At 42.4% G+C, this 19,547-nt stretch overlaps 2 protein-coding genes across 2 annotated transcripts in view; one reads left to right on the plus strand and one right to left on the minus strand.

Moving 5' to 3' along the window:
- The window catches only part of LOC138949197 (small ribosomal subunit protein uS2m-like), a 33,765-nt gene extending 14,468 nt beyond the window's left edge, over positions 1 to 19,297 (plus strand). Inside the window, exon 3 of the mRNA XM_070320976.1 lies at positions 12,679 to 19,297. Coding sequence (XP_070177077.1) covers positions 12,679 to 13,340 — 662 coding nt within the window. The 3' untranslated portion in view covers positions 13,341 to 19,297. The remainder of the gene's footprint in view (positions 1 to 12,678) is intronic.
- Positions 2,730 to 3,841, minus strand: LOC138948110 (uncharacterized). Its single transcript, XM_070319630.1, has one exon. It carries the CDS (start codon positions 3,751 to 3,753, stop codon positions 2,818 to 2,820), a length of 936 nt encoding a protein of 311 aa, XP_070175731.1. The 5' UTR covers positions 3,754 to 3,841; the 3' UTR covers positions 2,730 to 2,817.
- Positions 19,298 to 19,547: the final 250 nt, after the last annotated feature.

Here is a 19,547-nt window from a genome sequence, read left to right on the forward strand (position 1 = left end):
ACAACAAGACAGTGGCTGGACACATCTTGGTTGACTCAGGGCGTTCCGATTTCGCTTCCTCCTCCAGAGATGCATCTGTTTACGGATGCTTCTCTTCAGGGTTGGGGAGCCCACCTCGAAGGACGCACAGCTTCCGGTCTTTGGGACCAATCTCAGAAGTTGTCTCATATCAACGTTCTAGAGTTAGAAGCTGTTTGGCTGGGTCTTCTGGAGTTTGTTTCATCTCTCCAGGGAAAACACGTGTTAGTCCACACAGACAACACGACAGTGGCTGCTTATCTGAACAAGCAGGGGGGCACGCGATCTCTTACCCTGTCCAACAGGGCGTGCAAGATCATTGCTTGGGCCTTTCAGCAGAGAATTGCGATTTCAGCAAAATACCTGCCAGGCCGTCTGAATGTGCTGGCGTCTCTCTGTCGATCGTCGCAGGTCCTGCACACAGAATGGACAATTTCTCATCAGGCGCTTCTGCGCCTCTGGGCGCAGGTAGAGAAACCATGCATAGACCTGTTTGCCACACGCTTTTCCCGGCGTCTCCCGTTGTTTTTGTCTCCGTATACAGATCCGGGGATGAAAGCTTACGCTTTCCCCCCCTTCCCTCTACTAGGCAGAGTGTTAAGGAAGGCCGATCTCGAGCGGCCTTACCTGATTCTGGTAGCGCCGTTTTGGCCAAGCCAGGCTTGGTTCCCAGATCTTCTGCGTCTGGCCAACGATCAATCAATCAATATGAGGCTTATATCGCGCGTATTCCGTGGGTACAGTTCTAAGCGCAGGGATTTTTTTTATTTTAAAAAAAAAATGTTATGCAATTTATATCGCGCACATATTCAAGGCGCAGGGATTTATTTATGTCGTGTGAGATGGAATTTTTTTTACACAATACATCACGCATTCACATCGGCCAGCAGATCGCAGCCATTTCGGCGCATATCCTACTTTTCACGGCCTATTATTCCAAGTCACACGGGTATTTTGGTGGACATTTTTATCTATGCCTATACAATTTTGCCAGGAAAGACCCTTTTTGTCAATCGTGGGATCTTTAACGTGCACACCCCAATGTAGTGTACACGAAGGGACCTCGGTTTTTCGTCTCATCCGAAAGACTAGCACTTGAACCCACCACCTAGGTTAGGAAAGGGGGGAGAAAATTGCTAACGCCCTGACCCAGGGTCGAACTCGCAACCTCTCGCTTCCGAGCGCAAGTGCGTTACCACTCGGCCACCCAGTCCAACGATCCTCCCATCCCTCTCAGTCTGAGAAGAGGAGAACTGCTGCAGCCAAGGTCAGGGGTTCCGCACAAGGACCCTCAGCTCCTTTCCCTGCACGCATGGATTCTGTCAGGAGATCTTTGAAGCGTGCTGGAGCTTCAGATCTCACGCTGGACTTGGTCCAGAAAGCACACAGGAGTTCGACAGTTTCCGTGTATGCTTCGCACTGGTCCGCCTGGAACCAGTGGTGTCGATTAAACGGAGTTAATCCCCTTTCTCCTCGTTCTATGGAGGTGGCCAATCACTTGGCGTGGTTGTCCTCTCAAGGTCGTTCAGCTTCTACTCTTAGAGTACGTCGCTCTGCGATTTCTGTTACACTTAAACAGCTTGGACGCTCTATCTCGTTGGAAGGCGTCATCACGAGTGTAATAAAGGGTTCTGCCCTCAGTTCTTCTGCCACAAGAACTTCGGTCCCAGCTTGGGATTTGTTGCTCGTTGAGTTTTTACGGTCTTCAACCTTTGAACCTCTGCGAGACGCGAGTCTTCCCAATTTGACTAGGAAGGCTCTCATGCTCATTTTACTTGCCTCCGCGCGAAGGGGCAGCGAAGTTCATGCTTTTTCCGGTCTCGCGCAAGATATCTCTTTTGAAAGAGACGGCTCTGTCATTTTACGGTTTTGTTCATCGTTTCTTGCAAAAAATCCAAAACCAGATCAGCCGTCTCCCGTCATTTCTATTCAGCCGCTGAGCTCTATTCTACCACTTGGTGACCCAGATACTGTGAACTGCCCGGTTCGAATACTTCGGTCATACTTGTCTCGCACGGCTCCCATTAGAGCTCCAACCCAAAAACTACTGTTCATTTCGGTTAACACGGCTAGAAGCAAAGATAATGCAAAAACAACTCTGGCGAGATGGGCTTCCACACTCATCAAAGAGGCTTATGAGTGGTGGCAGGCACACGGGGGGGGGGGGGGGGGGGGGGGGGGGGTTCAGTCCTTCCCTTACGTTCTCCTAGAACGCATGAGGCCAGAGCATGGGCTGCCTCTTTAGCTGTTCTGCGTTCAGGTGGTAAGGCATATACGATTTCAAAACGGATAACGTTTTCAGTACCGTCACTGTCCGTTACCATGGAAACGACAATCTCCAACTGCCAAAATGGGTTGCTAGGAACACGTTTTTTAGCTTCCCCTTCAATCATAGGAATGTGATTTTTTGCATGTAGGATGTAGGAGTCCATAGTTGTGGAATGACAACAGGGATTTTTTCTAGGATGAATAGTTCCAACAAAATATTTTTTTTAGATGAATTATCATGTTTTGCAGCACAATTTTAATAAATATGACCCGCCTGAACAGTTATTTATTAATTTAAAGGAAATTCCTGTTGTCATTCCACAGGTTGTCCTCTGATAAGCATGTCCCTTAAGTTTCATTGCATTCTGAACAGATGAATTGAAGAAAAATAGTTTCCTAGATAGCATGTCATGCAAATACACTGAACAGAGAAACAAGGCCGAGAACATTTCAAAGCTCTTTCATTCACCCCAAATCAATGTTAACATAGTTCAGGTATTTTTCACAGACACCTGGTAACTACAGGCTTACCTAAAACTGCCCAGCAGCATATGCTGCACCCCCTTCTAGTCTGATGAGCTCCTCCTGTCTTTTGAGTTTAGCTGCACGCACAGTGTCGCGTCTCTTGTTTAGCTGATCTTTCTTGAACCTGATGCTGCCAAGAACCCTCTTACACTCCCTAGCCTTGTTCAGTCTTTTCATGTTACAGCCTGTCGTAAAGCCGTAGAACTTTGCAGTGTTGAGAGCAGCTGCTGGTCCAAAATTGAATTCCCTAGCCCCTGTGACGACTGCAAACCGTACGCGATTTTTGCATGCAAATTTGTCCTTGGGGCAGCGAACCCAAACGCTGCTGTGGAGACACTCATTAGAGTTTTGGGTTTTTCCTGACACACATCTTTGAAGCAGTTGATCTTCAGTCAGTCTCTGGTAAACTGGTTCTAGATGAGGATTCAGCTTCTTGAAGTTAAGAGGTGTATGGACGAGTTTTGCGTGTGGTCCTGGGGGCTTGTTCTGAGCAAGGGCAGCCTGGTAGAAGCACCATGACGCGGCACCATGGGGGCACAAGTCATGCTGTGGCTTGTCATCTGTTGAGTAGCCGTGACGCAGAGATGCCATCACTGCCCGTTTCATGTCTGCAACTGTCTTACCTCCCCTAATTGCCCGATTGTAATATATCGTCAACTTCCTGATTGTATTCAGAGTCAGCTGACCGTACCCTCGCCCTCCCAAAGTGATTCCTTTTTTGCGGCAGTCTGTCACAAGGTTGCGAAGCGCTGTCCCAAGACGCTTGGAAACGTGATTGATGCACTCTTCTTTTTCGATGGTCACTTGATCTCCATAAGGCTTTATTTTGGAAAGTTCCTGGAAGGTTTTTGTGTCACCGTCTGACAGCATAACTGTGTATCGCAGATTGTGCCGCGACACTGACCTGCCCCACAGAACCCGAGCCGCCTCGACTTCCATCATGCCACTGGAACCTAAAAATAAAACCACCGTTTCAGTCAAAGTCAGCCACTGAATAGCAAACACACACACACACACACACACACACACACACACACACACACACACACACGCACGCACACATGCACGCACAAACACACACACATACACACAAAAGACAATCAGCCACATATCCTCCAACATAGACGCTATCATTGTTTTTGTTCAGTACATGTATTACTATGCATGAATCAATACCCAAACACACACACACACACACTCACACACACACATGCATGCATGCACAAACACACACATACAAGGCAATCAGCCACAGATCTACCAACATAGACGCTATCATTGTTTTTGTACAGTACATGTACTATCCATGGATCAATACCCAAACACACACACACACACACACACACACACACACACACACACACACACACACACACACACACACACACACACGCACGCACACACGCACGCACAAACACACACATACACCCAAAAGACAATCAGCCACATATCTACCAACATAGACGCTATTATTGTTTTTGTCCAGTACATGTATTACTATGCATGAATCAATACCCAAACACACACACACACACACACACACGCACGTATGCACATGCATGCACAAACACACACACACACACACACAAGGCAATCAGCCACAGATCTACCAACATAGACGCTATCATTGTTTTTGTACAGTACATGTACTATCCATGGATCAATACCCAAACACACACACACACACACACACACACACACACACACACACACACACACACACACATAAACAGCGCACACAAAAACACTGACACACATATTCACAAACACTTACAGATCTATGTAAAATTCAAACACAACACACTATCATCCCATTTCAACAACCGTCTACACAAACGCATCATACACACATATTGTTTAGATCTACACACTCACCTGCAAAATTCTTGTCACAGATGTCCATATGTTTTACCAGCCAGGCAGCACACTCCAGGGGTTTCTCCTGGAGAAGTTTGTTTCCAGTCGTCTGGCAAACATGACAGTAGTTGCACATAACATGAGCGTCTAAGCAAATGCCAGTCAGCACGTCTACAACACACCCTATTCCAATGTGAGACGAGTGCCCCCTGGTCAGCCATGATCCGTCGTAGCTTACACTGATGTCAAGAACATCATCATCAGACAGTGTCATTCCATTGTGCGTTGCGTGTATCTGTCTGACCTGACGGACAGCCTCACTGAATACTTTCTCCTCCAGTACATCAAGTCGTTGATAGAGTTTATCAGCTTTCTTCTGGAAGGTTTTGTGATGCATGCCTGCCAAATCTAAACTTTCACAAAATTTGTTAAATTGTTGAGCACCTAGCCCACATACCAAGGACGAATAAACGGCTTGCCTGTTGAGACCATAATCCGTTTGACCGCTTTTTTTGGAAGCAAGGTATCCAGCGGTTCCTGGAACAACTTCCTCACACGTTGAACAAGAGACATGCGCGTACACTGCAAGGCCGTGTCCCTGTTTTGAGTCTGGGCATAGTGACAGCGTTGGTTGTTTACATTGTGGACAACAAAGTTTGTTTACAATACCATCAAAGGTTTCCAAATCAACAAGACATCTCCTTGTTTGGGAAGCCTCTGGACCTGTCGCTTTTGACGCGGTGGCTGCTGTGTATGTGTTCGTCTTGAATTGTGTTCGCGTCAAGCCGCCAAGAACCATAGATATCCCTTGACAAGAACACACTCTCCTGACGCAGAATTTGATCTGCATGCCACAGCGGTCGATCCAGTTTTTGTGCGCTTTGTCACCGATTGTGTTTTAGTCGTTCTCTTGTCTCTGCAACTCTCCAGTTGTTGTCTTCTCGTACGCTTGCCTTTATTCTGTGTTTTTCGGAGCGTTGATCTTTTCACACGAGCCATTTTTCTAAGCCAACTCAGTCGAAAACTAAACGTGGTGAGCAGACGACTTTTAAAACGTGAAAAGCCACGCGAGCCTATCTGACCAATCGTGGCCAGGGATTTACGTCATACCATCTTATATGGAAAGTGTCTGTGGTTTGCTTGTTTGAAAAATAGGGGGATTCCCGCAGGAGAATCCACATTTAACCGAAAATAACTGCCGAATGACACAGGGGAGAGAACTGCTGTTCAAACGGTATACGACGTTCCCGCGTTGGGCGAGCAGAAATGTCTGTTGTCAAGGGTTGAAAATCGTAATTTTTATCGAAACAGTGAATAAAAAGACGGAAAAATTCGCCGGGTTGATGCATATGAAATATATTTTTAGAGACTTTGATGAATTTGTATAGTGTAATCATATGCATGTCATGAAAGTGGACAGATTGAAAGGTGCAAAACTGCTAAAAACTCAAAATGGCTGTGTAAGTCCCATCACTCTAAATTTTAGTGGCGCACTTCGCCTTAAGTAGCAATGTGCTATATATGTGGGTTGGCGTAAGAATATGATATTTAATCGAAAATTTCAAAAATAAATTTTCATTTAATTAGTATACTTACCCAACTCACATAGTAAATACCCTCCCTACCTACCCCGCAAACGTTATTAATTTTTTGAAGGTGGTGTTTTCAGTGGGAATGATTATACCGGTGGTATGTCCCGCGCATGTGCGGGCCGCCGGTGAGGGGCGGTAACTACCAGTGCATTGATAACAAGGCTTTGTTTGGTTTTGGGAGTTACCTCCCCCTGTTACCAGGGTCTGTACTTCAATGTCTAAGCATCAAACGGAAGTTAATGCTATATATGTGAGTTGGGTAAGTATATTAATTAAATGAAAATTTATTTTTGAAATTTTCGATTACAGTATAACCTGTCAAATAAGGACACCCTTGAGACCAGTGAAAAGTGTCCTTATTCTGCAGGTGTCCTTATTTTACAGGTTCAAGCAAATGTGGTTGCGAAAAGGAAAGTGCTATATTGTATGTACATGATTAGGAGTAAAAAAATAACACGTAAAAACAGTGAAATACAGTATTTTATTACCAGTTGTAACAGATCCAGTCCACAGAGAAGGACTTTTAAAAAGAACACTATATCACATGTTGTTAACACAGGCAGAACAAGAATATATAAATTATTTAAAGTAAAAATAATTGGTCCTTCAGACAACTTGTCTGTCTATGCTGACTTTTGAAATCTGCGTCCTTCCACAGCCCAGCTCTTGCGCGATCGATCGGCATGATTGACAGATTGTCCGCTCTGCAGCTTTTTCACCACAGACACTCCTTGCTCTAAAGTGAGAGCGTTTCGTTCCTTCCGCAACCTAGAAGCAGTCGTGATTCATTCAAACTTCGGCAAAACGCGACTGAATCAGCTGTGCAAGTGTGTGAGAAACTTCGATGTTGTTTACAAATGTACCGACTTCCGTCGAATACTTTCGATGCATTTCATTGGCTATGAGGTTGCTGACCAATCGCTAATAAGCGTGTTTCAGTTTCAGCTCAAAGCCGACCAATCGCGATTAAGCTTCTTTTACCTCTCAAATCAAGCTTGCGAGAGAGAGAAGACAGACAATCGCAATGATGTTTGGAAGTTAAACGAACATCCTTTGTCCGTATTGAGCAGTTACACAATTTAGTAGGGACCTAAAATAAGCGTCCGCGTCCGTAATTCCGAGGTGTCCGCTAAGTACAGTGATTTTAATGAAGGAAACGATCCGTGCCAATAAAGACTGTCCGTATTGTGCGAGTGGCCGTTAAGTCCAGTAACCGCATTCTACAGGTTTTATTGTATAACTTATGAGTGTGCAGTACCCGGCGAAAGAAACGCAACTCATTCGCGCCCACTCTGTTGCAAGTGTTTTTTTGGTCATTTTCAAATTGTCGCAAAATATGAACCAGATAAGGTACATAAAAAAGGAAGACAGATTCGTGGAGGATATCTTACAGGCTGTCACCATCAACAGACGCAAGACGGTGGTCACCTGATTCTCCCTTTCACCCAACCGAGAGAAGTTCAGCCTCCAGATAGACAGAGAGGAAGTCCCACAGCAAGACACGCCAACCTACCTTGGAGTGACACTGGATAGAAAGCTGACATGGACTGCACACATCAAAGTGATGGAAACAAGTCTGTGAGGAAAATTGCCATCATGAAGAAGCTTGCCGGTACTCGATGGGGAGCCAACAGCAAAATCCTCAAGCAAGTCTACACAGGATCTGTGCGACCCCACCTGGAGTATGCTTCCACCTCATGGTCTACCGCAGCCAGAACCAACACTGCCAAACTGAACAAGGTACAAAACGCAAGCCTCCGTCTAATCACAGGCGGCATAAAAATCACACCAATCTCCTCCATGGAGAGGACGGCAAGACTCCATTCTCTGGAGGAAAGGAGGAAACAAAAGATCCTTATGCAGGCAGTAGCTTGACTCATACAGACCGCCCAGTCTCCTACCATGAAGCAAAGACCATCCTCAAGAGCTGTCTCCACACCCAGTGGAAGAACCGTCTGAGCATCCACACAGAAGATGATGACATCGAACGCCTCACAAGAGCACAACAGGTTACCATCGGGTCACTGCCGGCTCCTAATAATAATAATAAAGTGTATTTATATTGCGCCTATCCCTTACAAAAAAAACAAACATATTTGGCTCTAAGCGCATTACAACATGTGTAGGGACTTGGTACAATCAAGTCTGACAAATACAATAACACAATATACAGTCGGTCTCTTAGGTAAAACTGGGAAAAGCAGCTTCGACATTTAAACACTGCTACTAAAAAAATCCTCTAACAATGCATACTGCTTTACAATATGCATTTATGTATAAATATAGTTAAAGAACATCGAGTTAATAGGAATTAGAAAAGGTTCTTATGATAAAACTATCTAGCGAACGACAAAGAAGAAGAAGAATAAAACTATCAATGTCGATGTATAACAAGTCATTCAACGTAAATGGCCAAAGAACAACAACAAAGCAGTGATGATAAAACAGTTATACCCAATGGCTAATAACGAGGCAGAACTAAATAGTATCGACACAAGATTAAAACAAAACATATTCCTGGAGACACATTTATACATGTATCAAATAATCAATATACAAAATACAGCCCTCGCACACTCGCACACACACGCCAAGGCACGTGTAGTCGCACTCATAGTGCACATGAAATAGCAACCAGCCCCCAGCTGGCCCACAGCGCGCTACGATGGCAAGTGACCCCTCTCCTCAATGTGGCAGATACTGAACAGGCTAGGGGTTGAAGTATTGCCGGAAGAGATGTGTTTTTAGAGAGGACTTGAAGGAAAGGAGAGAGGTAGAAAGGCGGACAGACATGGGCAGAGAGTTCCAAATAGAGGGAGCTGTGTAGCTAAAGGCGCGCTTGCCGAAAGCGTTCAGTTTGATGCGTGGGACAACAAGGTGCCCTGCGTCAGCGGATCTGAGGTTGCATGTGGGGACGTGTGGCTTTAAGAGCGAAGACAGGTAAGAAGGGGCAGAGTCGTCGTGAAGGCTACGGTAACACAGGGTAGCTATTTTATATGTTATGCGTGCTTTGATTGGTAGCCAGTGAAGGGTCATGAGGAGAGGGGTGACATGGTCGCGCTTGCGCTTGCGCAGCACAAGACGTGCTGCATTGTTCATGATGCGCTGTAGGCGGTCTAGCTTGGCGTCTGGGAGGCCGGCTAGGAGCGAGTTGCAGTAATCCAGTCTCGACAAAATAAAAGCCGAAACCAGTGTCTTGGTTGCGTCGAGGGAAAGAAGGTGTCTGATTTGGCTAATCCTCCGCATTTCAAGAAAGGTGGTTCTGCAGAGTGAGTTGATGTGGGCGTCCATTGACAGGCTACTGTCAAGGTGGACACCCAGGTTTTTTACTTTGGTGCTGAATGTGACTGTGGTATCAGAAAGGGTAAGACTGGATGTTTCTGAAAGAAGCTTTAAGTTTGATTGTTTGCCAACTGGCATGATCTCTGTCTTATCATCGTTCATCTTGAGCTTGTTGACTGTCATCCACTGTTTGATGTGATCGCTGCATGATTCTATTGACTGCACTAACTCTGTAAACTGTTTGGTGTGTGCGGATTTTTGTAGTTGAGTGTCGTCTGCGAACATGTGGTACAGGACATTGTGGTGCTTTATGACTTTGCCTAACGGCTGTATGTACATAGTGAATAACACTGGGCCTAACACAGATCCTTGTGGGACGCCATACTTTAGTATGGTGTCCTCGGAGTGCCTATTTTGGATCACAACAGCCTGAGTGCGTCCAGTCAGGTAGGAGCAGAACCATCCCGGAGCCGTGCCTGTTATGCCGAATGTGGTGTTCAACCTTGCCAGCAGTATATCGTGGTCGATGGTGTTGAACGCTGCGGATAGGTCCAACAGGGCCAGAAGCGAAACAGAGCCGCTGTCACAGGCAGTGAGAAGATCATTCGCTACCTTAAGTAGGGCTGTTTCAGTGCTGTGATCTGCGCGGTAGGCGGACTGTAATGGTTCAACCATACCTGTCTTAGCAAGATGCTCTGACAATTGGGCCAAAACAACCTTTTCAAGGACTTTCGAAACAAAAGGCAAATTAGAGACAGGGCGGTAGTACATGTACAGAATTAAAATCTCCCACACGGATGAATGCCCATGTGGAACAGGCACGCAGACCCCAGAGCATGTTCTTCAGACTTGCCCAACCTTTGCGGACCTGAGAAGTAAATTCTGGCCAGAGACGGTCGACCTAAAGGAGAAACTGTGGGGCCCAGCGGAGTCCCTGCGGCGAACTGCAGACTTCATCGCGTCAACAACCCTGACAGTGTAGCATGGCAACGGGAACGCAGAAGAAGAAGAAAACTGGCTGTACGTAGTGCATATTATTTAATCGTTTTCTTTTTTTACCTTTTTATTAACTGTGTTATACAGGGTAGGGGTCAATCGAGTCATGATTGCAGGCGAACGTGTCACTTAGACACGCTACAAAAATCGTAGAAATGCATATTTTTCAACAAGACAGTTGTGGAGGAAATTCATCTCTCAACATGATCATTTGATTAGAATTATTCACCAAAGCGTAACATAATTACAAAAATGAACATAAATCACTTAGACGGTGTCAAAAAGGGTTGTTTGGGAAAAAGCTCCTTCGCACGGAATCGACGTTATGATTTGTTTTAAAATCAGATGCTTTTTGTGACCAAGTGTCCGTTCAACACGAACATGCTCTAATTAGAAGAAAAAAATCCTGCGCTTTAAAACAAAATTTTTTTTTAACCAATAACCAGTTAGCGTTGTGATTCTTGAGAAAGTACTATGAAGCCAAATGCATACGTCCCCACTCCCTTAACACACTCATGAACACAAATACACACACACAGACACATCGTCATCGATACACACTCACACATAAATAAACAGACAAACGAAGAAACAAAGTCCCTAAGATGTGCAGGTCCGCTTCGCAGTGCTAAAATAGACGCCCACTGTCACTTTGAAGATTGTTTTTCAAACAACCCTTTTTAACACTGTCTAAAGGAGTTATGTACATTTTTGTAATTATGTTGATATGCACTAAGCGTACAGCCAGCAAGATATCCTCCACGAATCTGTCTTTCTTTTTTGTGTAACTTATCTGGTTAAAGGCACAGTGCAGCTCACAGCCTTCGTTTTGCGTTTTTGTTGCAGCTGAGTGCATTTACAGTTCAAAAATCCTCCTATGGTAGTAAAACAAACCCAAAACTACCCAACGACGACATCTGTGAAGCTCGACAGTTTCTTGTTCACGCGAGTGCATAAATTAACCTAGTTATTACGTGGTGTTTGGTCGGAGTTCGACTCAACTGAGTGATTCCGGCCTCCATTTTGTTTTACACAAACTCATGATGACGTCTGACATAGTTTGCTAGTGACAAGTCTTTTTGTACATGATGTGGTGATCTACCTGATCTAAATTTAGATCCAAAAATAGGTCAAGACCAGCCGGGTCCGAGTACGAAATTAATTCGTAAAAAAATCGCAGTTCTTGACTCTTTGGGTGCAAGTCAATGAAACTTGGTAGTTCTTCTAACGGATAGCAGCCTGAGGTATGACTAAAAGCCCCAGGGGCTCCGTGCACCTGGATTTGACAAGTTCAGTACCTTTAATATTTTACGACAATTTGAAAATGACAAAAAATCACTTACAACAGTGGGCGCGAATGAGTTGCGTTTCTTTTGCCGGGTACTGTACAAACCATCACAAATAAACAGAATAAAAGTATATGTCATAAAATTGTCCAGGAAACTTTTTGCTATCTCTGACATGTCATAACTGTGAAATCTGCCCTACTGTTAGACACATAGTTAGTGTGTGACAGTGTGACATGCAGCTTTTAACTTCTATGGTATATTGTGTGAGTGGTGGGGAGGGTGGGGGGTGTGAAAGTGACAAAGAAGATTGTGACATTAGCAGTAGATTTACAAACTTTCTTTCTTAGGGGTTGGTAAATTAAGTGCTAGAAATGTTATGTCTTAAAGTGTAGTTTTGAACTATTGGGAATGCAATCTGGTTTTCTTCATAATAAATTGGTAGATAAACAAGAAGTTTATGATGGTGCATTTGAAGGGGGCTTCAAACTCAGTCATTGGACCTTTTGGCAAGATTGGTAAAAGTAAAACTGCCAAAGAAACCATCTGCCACCCTTTGGAGTGAAATGAAAAAAACGTCTCTTATCTCATCATTTTCTGAATTTGTAAGGAGTGATGAAGACATTTCTATACCCAGGCCTTGTGGCCCAATTAAAGTTTGAAGGATCTTAATTTTTGTGTGTGATAAAGTTTATTTTGAAGATGTTTTGCAATATTTTGTCATAGTTTGTACATTTTGGAGAAAAAAAACTTATAAAAAGGAACAAAATGTGAATACAACAAGAAAATACAAGTGTGAATGGAATTACATTAAAACATTTTAACACAATGTGTGTTTTCGTTTGTGTGAACAGCAAGTGCCCAGGTAGCAGCACAAGACCCAGCGGCAGAGTCACTGCAGCATGAGGATTTCTTCCACCTCAAGTCGCTGGTATCTCTCAAGGACCTCTTCTCCGCTCGTGTTCACTTTGGCCACAAGTCAGGCTCTAGAAATGTCTACATGACTCCTTATATCTTCGGCTGTCGACAGGATGTGGATATCATCGACCTGGAACGGACACTGCTGCGGCTGCATGATGCTTTGAACTTCACGGCACACATAGCCTACCGCGGTGGAATCATCCTCTTTCTCAGCCGACACAACCAGATGCTGCCACTGGTAGAGAAAACAGCGGAGGACTGTGGGGAATATTCTCACTGCCGCTACTGGAAGGGCGGCACCTTTACCAACTCTACCATTCAGTTCCAGGCTGAAACGCGTCTGCCCGACTTGTGTATCTTTCTCAACACACTGAACAATGCTTTCCTGGACCATCGCGCCATGACAGAGGCCACCAAGGTGCTGGTTCCTATCGTGGGGATCGTGGACACCAACAGCGACCCTCGTCTGGTCACCTACCCCGTCCCCGGCAATGACGACTCTCCTACCGCCGTCTCTCTCTACTGTCGCCTCTTTAAGGAGGCCATTCTGAGGGGTAAAGCCAAGAGGAAGGAAGACAGCTTGGACAGTGTTTAAATCAATGGTAATACTGTCTTGGTCAGACTGGAAATTCAATTGGTCTGTATGCAAACTCTACCGTGAAACTGCAAAAAGTCTAAAATCCCTCTTCCTTACAAAGACAAGGAGAATAATAGAAAACTGAAAGTGTATATAAGCCAATGACAGGAGAATTTGCATCAAGCAACACATAACCTGAATAGCCTTGAGAGTGACTGAAGAAATTGTGTATAGCTGTGTGCACGTTAATTGTTTTTTGTGATGGTACTCTTACAACAGGTTGGAGTCTATGCGGCTAAAATGTGCTCATATGTTACTTTTGCCAATTTAGGAAAGTAAGGTACAGTCTACTTCGTTTATAACGTCACCCCGTTATGTCGTCACCCCATTATGTCGTCACCCAAACACCGGTCCCGGCTCAATTCCTTCTTTCCAAGACTATTTTAACCTCGGATATAACGTCACCGGATATAACGTCACCCAGTTATAACGTCACTTATCCATGTCGGTTATAACGTCATATCAATCCCCAAGTCCTACAACCTCACGCCGGATGTGCCCCTCACTCTCTCTACCCTACTACGTTTCGTTAACACGACCTTGTGACACCAAGCCTCGTTAATTTGTTTTCCATGAGACAATGGCAACATTGTATCAACATAACACCTGTCACAACAAGCCATGCATCTGTCTCTGTCTCTGTCTCTGTCTCTGTCTCTGTCTCTCTCTCTCTCTTTCTTGTACAGACCATGTATTGTTTTAAAGGATTTTTTTCCACTCTTTATTTTATTGCCCGGTCAAACCAATTAGCAATCGGTACGTCTGACAGAGCACCCATATTTTTATCGGTATTGGCGAATCTCAATCGGTAAAATAAGGCGAAAATACAACATTTAGTCAAGCTGTCGAACTCAGAGAATGAAACTGAACGCAATGCAATTTTTCAGCAAGACCATATCGTCATATTTTTAATTTTCAGAGCTTGTTTTTAATCCAAATATAACATATTTATATGTTTTTGGAATCAGAAAATGATGAAAAAGATGATGAACGTAAATTTGGATCGTTTTATAAAAAAAATATTTTTTTTACAATTTTCAGATTTTTAATGGCCAAAGTCATAAAGTAATTTTTAAGCCACCAAGCTGAAATGCAATACCGAAGTCCGGCCTTCGTCGAACATTGCTTGGCCAAAATTTCAATCAATTTGATTAAAACATGAGGGTGTGACAGTGCCGCCTCAACTTTTACAAAAAGCCGGATATGACGTCATCAAAGCTATTTATCAAAAAAAAACGTCCGGGGATATCATTCCCAGGAACTCTCAAGTAAAATTTCATAAAGATCGGTCCAGTAGTTTGGTCTGAATCGCTCTACACACACACACGCACAGACAGACAGACACACACACACACACACACACACACACACACACACACAAACACCACGACCCTCGTCTCGATTCCCCCTCTATGTTAAAACATTTAGTCAAAACTTGACTAAATGTGATTCCCCCTCTATGTTAAAACATTTAGTCAAAACTTGACTAAATGTAAAAACTCGATTATTGAAATGACGGTAGGAGAAGGTCGACAGGATGAGAACAGACTACGACGTTTGTTTGTTTGTTGGTCCGTAGTATACTGACTACAACTGCCCACGACGAGGAGGCTGAGCTTCACTTTCAACTGGTCGTTGTCGACAGGCTGAGTAGGTCGCTCAGGCTAAATTGTAAAGGTAAACACTAAGTGCAATGAACCGACAAATTGAGACAAGTGATACTGCACTATTATGACTCTACTTGGAAAGCCATGGACGTTATATCAATTGACGTTATAATGATAATAATAATAATACAGTAGTATAGCGTCCCGCTCACTAGATGTGGTGGAGACGGTGGATGGGGGAAAGGGGGTAACTATGAACCCAAAGTTGTTACCACCAGAACGATGCAACATTTTCACAGTGGCCTTCAACTGTGGCTGAAACTTTCCATGGACCGTACAGTTATCCAGTATCAGCATGCAACACGCTACGCTTTTCAGCCTTCATTCTTTGATCAAACTGCGTCAGCCAGGTCTTGAAAAGTTCACCGTTAATAATAATAATATAAGTCAAATAGACAGTAATTACGTATAAGGACCCATGAAGTTCTCGTCATTTTTATTTCTTCGGACATCAAGGACAGGTCAAGATCTAGCAGAATATGAATGAACGACAGCCATGTGTGTGTGTGTGTGTGTGTGTGTGTGTGTGTGTGTGTGTGTGTGTGTGTGTGTCCTTAAAGCTAATAACGTCGGACACTATAATTAAAGACTGAGATTGTCGATGGAACACTCCAACACTAGCAATCTGTCTCAGAATCAGCACGTAGCCTACACTACTGTACGTTGATACGATAGCTGAATTTCGGGGAAAAATTGTTGTATACAATTTTGTATTCATGGTCTAGCCAGGTTTTGGAAACACGCAAAGAAGAGAATAGTCCACAATTCTATATATATGAGGAAGTGAATTAAAGATTATTGTAATAAGTAACTTATATTTAAAACTTACAACAATATGTTGTTGTGATTTGTAAACAACACTAATAATGCACTTTCCATTTCTGCACAGTCCCGCAGTGGGGCACTGCGGTTATGAAATTAAAGGCCCCTCCTGTTTTTAGAACCGCAGGAGCTTTCTAGTTTGCTGTTAGGTAGATTTTTGGTTCCTCTTTCCTGTCATGCTCTCTTTTTCTTCATGAATTCTTTTCTTTTTTCTGCCTTCTTGCTCATTCACCTGTATTTTTTCCAAAAATCTCTTCTCTTGCCGCTTGTCTCGCGATTCATGTATAGTTTAATCTGTTAGTGTTCTGATGTAAGTCCAGCAGTAGATAGGTTAAGCCTATTTTAACATACTGGAAACTGGTAATCTTCCAGTAGGTATTAATTTAGTTTTACTAAAGCCTGCTGGGACACAAGTAATGGGTTAGTGCATTTGTAAACAGGAATCGCTTGACAAGTGGCCCCCTTCATCCCCCCCTTCCTCGTCCTGATATGGCTCTGCGTAGTCGGCTGGACGTTAAGCAACAAATAAACAAACAAACAAACAATTTCTGCACAGTTTTATTAAGGCTGGAGTTCACACCTGAGGCCATATTTCAAAGTGGTTAGGCAGTTTTAAAGGTTTGTTTTTATGTTAGTTCAGTGTTTTGTTTATCAGGAAAAAACAAAATGAATAGAGCTTGTCGCGCAAAATTTTGAGATAGCGACTGAAGTTTGAGCATAGGTATGAGATTTTTTCACGCAAACCCTACTGAAGAAATTGTGATATTGTATTGTGAATATGTTAACAAAAAAACAATCGGATGATCAGAAACTGAAGAAGAGAAATAGGGAAGCAAAATAGAACATCAAACATAGTGATTTTACAGGTGAATTTGGAAAAAAACCCTTATGTATCCATTTTTGAAGCCCAATTTGAAGCATGGAACACAGTCAAACATAAATTAAAAGTGTTAAAGTGGTTACAGTGTTCAGAAATAGTGTTAAATAACAAGTTGAGTTATCCCTCTTCACAAATTTTAAGAGAAATACACCTCTTGTCGCGCAAAATTTTGAACTGTGATGCTTTTACTACCCCCACCCCCTACTCATTTTTCAGAAAAGAGTGCATATTATCTTCCAAATAGACAAGCAAGGTAGTCAGATGATCAAAACTTCAGAACAAAAATAGGGAAGCAAAATAGAACATGCAACATAGTGATTTAATTGGTGAATTCAGAAAAAACACACTTTTTTACTCATTTTATTAGCTGAATTTAAAGCTTGGAAGACAGAAATAAATAAATTAAAAGTGCAAAACTGGTTACAGTGTTCAGAAATAGTGTTAGATACCAAGTTGAGTTATCCCTCTTCATCACAGTTAAAAGAAACGCATCTCTTGTCGCGCAAAATCTTGAACTGTGATGCTTTTACTACCCCTACCCCCTACCCATTCTTCAGAAAAGAGTGCATATTATCTTCCAAATAGAAAGGCAAGGTAATCAGATGATCAAAAACTTCAGAACAGAAATAGGGAAGCAAAAAATAACACCCAACAGAGTGATTTAGCTGTTGAATTCAGAAAAAACCCACTTGTTTACTCATTTTATAAGCTGAATTTAAAGCTTGGATGACAGAAACAAATAAATTAAAAGTGCTAAAGTGGTTACAGTGTTCAGAAATAGTGTTAGATACCAAGTTGAGTTATCCCTCTTCATCACAGTTAAAAGAAACGCACCTCTTGTCGCGCAAAATCTTGAACTGTGATGCTTTTACTACCCCTACCCCCTACCCATTCTTCAGAAAAGAGTGCATATTATCTTCCAAATAGAAAGGCAAGGTAATCAGATGATCAAAAACTTCAGAACAGAAATAGGGAAGCAAAAAAGAACACCCAACAGAGTTATTTAACTGTTGAATTCAGAAAAAACACACTTGTTTACTCATTTTGTAAGCTGAATTCAAAACTTGGATGACAGAAAAAAATAAATTAAAAGTGCTAAAGTGGTTACAGTGTTCAGAAATAGTGTTAGTTACCAAGTTTAGTTATCCCTCTTCATCACAGTTAAAAGAAACACACCTCTTGTCGCGCAAAATCTTGAACTGTGATGCTTTTACTTCCCCCACCCCCTACCCATTTTTCAGAAAAGAGTGCATATTGTCTTCCAAATAGAAAAGCAAGGTAGTCAGATGATCAAGAACTTCAGAACAGAAATAGGGAAGCAAAATAGAACATCCAACATAGTAATTTAACTGTTGAATTCAGAAAAAAACACTTTTTTACTCATTTTATTAGCTGAATTTAAAGCTTGGAAGACAGACAAAAAATTAAAAGTGCTAATGTGGTTACAGTGTTCAGAAATAGTGTTAGATACCAAGTTCAGTTATCCCTCTTCATCACAGTTAAAAGAAACACACCTCTTGTCGCGTAAAATCTTGAACTTTGATGCTTTTACTACCCCCACCCCCTGCCTATTTTTCAGAAAAGAGTGTATATTATCTTACAAATAGGAAAGCAAGGTAATCAGATGATCAAAAACTTAAGATAAATAGGGAAGCAAAATAGAATATCCACATAGTGATTTAACTGTTGAATTAAAAAAACACCTTTTTTTCTCATTTTTTGAAGCTGAATTAGAAGTTTGGAATTCCTCCGAAAGCGGCGTATGGCTGCCTAAATGGCGGGGTAAAAACGGTCATACACGTAAAAATCCACTCGTGCTAAAAACATGAGTGAACGTGGGAGTCTAAGCCCATGAACGAAGAAGAAGAGGAGGAGAAGAAGAAGAAGTTTGGAAGACAGAAAAAATAAATTAAAAGTGCTAAAGTGGTTACAGTGTTCAGAAATAGTGTTAGATACCAAGTTGAGTTGTCGCTCTTTATCACAGTTAAAAGAAACACACCTCTTGTCGCGCACAATCTTGAACTGTGATCCTTTTACTACCCCCGCCCCCTACCCATTTGAACACAAAAGAGTGTATATTCTCTTCCAATTAGAAAAATAAGTAATTTGCAACTGGACATTTTTAAAATACATATTTTCTGTCAGTCCAAGGATTGCTTAGTCCATTAAAAACAAACAGACTAGGATTTAGCGCACCCATTTTAAGAAAAAGTTAACATGATAATTGATATATATATATATATATATATCAGACTTTTTTTTTATGCAAAATTACTATTGAAGATTCCAGACCAGGTAAAACAATCATTTTATATTCTTTGTCACATTTTTTACTTTTTTTTTATAAATTTATCTATAGCGAGTCTTGTCTCTTTGTGTCATTTAGTTAGTTTGAAGAATTCTATCCTGGCAAAAAAAATTAAAAATCCCTACCTACCTACCCTATTTTGTTTACCCATGTTATTAGAAACAGACAATTTATTTTTTATTGGCCTAAAGATCTTGAAACATTTGTTTTAATAGAGAAATAACAAGTACAGCCCTTAGCTGTGTCACTCGAATTTCTTTGTCAGGCTGAAACTTAGCTGTTGCGTTGAAGTCTGCTGTGTGTGTCTGGGTCCAAAGCAACTTTCACATTCTCATCTACACATTCTCATCTACACACTCACGTTACTCACACAATTATACAATTCTACCCACAGAGGCGTTCGGGGATGGGGGTCTCGCACTCGGGCGAATCACACCACAAAATACAAAGTATAACGTACACAGATTTTTCTATTGAACCAAAAGGCA

The sequence above is a fragment of the Littorina saxatilis genome, linkage group LG15 (assembly GCF_037325665.1).
Source record: "Littorina saxatilis isolate snail1 linkage group LG15, US_GU_Lsax_2.0, whole genome shotgun sequence".
Taxonomy (NCBI): domain Eukaryota; kingdom Metazoa; phylum Mollusca; class Gastropoda; order Littorinimorpha; family Littorinidae; genus Littorina; species Littorina saxatilis.